The following is a 670-nucleotide window of genomic DNA, read 5'->3' as shown; positions in this document are numbered from 1 at the left end:
CTTCAGGTCGGTGACCAGAAGCTACTACCGGGGCGCAGCCGGCGCGCTGCTCGTGTATGACATCACCAGGTGCGTCAGCGGTGCGCGGGGCCCGATCCGGGTGCTGGGGGCGGGGTAAACCCGGCGTTCGGCACCCAGCACCCCTTCCTCTCTCGCCGCCCCCCAGCCGGGAGACCTACAACGCGCTGACCAACTGGTTGACGGACGCTCGCACCCTCGCCAGCCCCAACATCGTCATCATCCTCTGCGGCAACAAAAAAGATTTGGACGCCGACCGGGAGGTGACGTTCCTGGAGGCTTCGCGTTTCGCCCAGGAGAACGGTGAGCGCCGAACGCCGCCGCCGCGGCGAAAGGAAACCGACGGCGAGCGAAATAACGCCTTTTTTGGGGGGGTTTTCTGGCTTTTTTGTGTTTTTAGAGCTGATGTTTTTGGAGACCAGCGCCCTGACGGGAGAGAACGTGGAAGAAGCTTTCTTAAAATGCGCGAGGACCATCTTAAATAAGATCGAATCGGGTACGCCAGCTCGGAGCCGCTTATTTTCTGCGCCAGAAATGCAAGTTTCGTGTCCGCGGCGGCCGTTTCCGTCCCGGGGACGCAGCTTTGGGCTCTTAAACCCCAAAAATCCGCCCGAGGTTTTAAATTTTGATTATTTTTCCGGTTTTTTTCGCG

The 670-nt window shown here is 59.1% G+C and overlaps 1 protein-coding gene across 1 annotated transcript; it reads left to right on the top strand.

Moving 5' to 3' along the window:
* Positions 1-4: 4 nt before the first annotated feature.
* Positions 5-514, top strand: LOC104627378 (ras-related protein Rab-4B; the record flags this gene model as incomplete). Its single annotated transcript, XM_010295573.1, has 3 exons — positions 5-69; positions 167-321; positions 419-514. Coding segments are annotated over 3 exons (316 nt in total), but the record flags the coding sequence as incomplete, so codon positions are not given.
* Positions 515-670: the final 156 nt, after the last annotated feature.

Source organism: Phaethon lepturus, unplaced genomic scaffold (assembly GCF_000687285.1).
Source record: "Phaethon lepturus isolate BGI_N335 unplaced genomic scaffold, ASM68728v1 C13363910, whole genome shotgun sequence".
NCBI lineage: Eukaryota > Metazoa > Chordata > Aves > Phaethontiformes > Phaethontidae > Phaethon > Phaethon lepturus.
The sequence above is the reverse complement of the archived record's forward strand: the minus strand, read 5'-3'. Positions and strand labels throughout refer to the sequence as shown.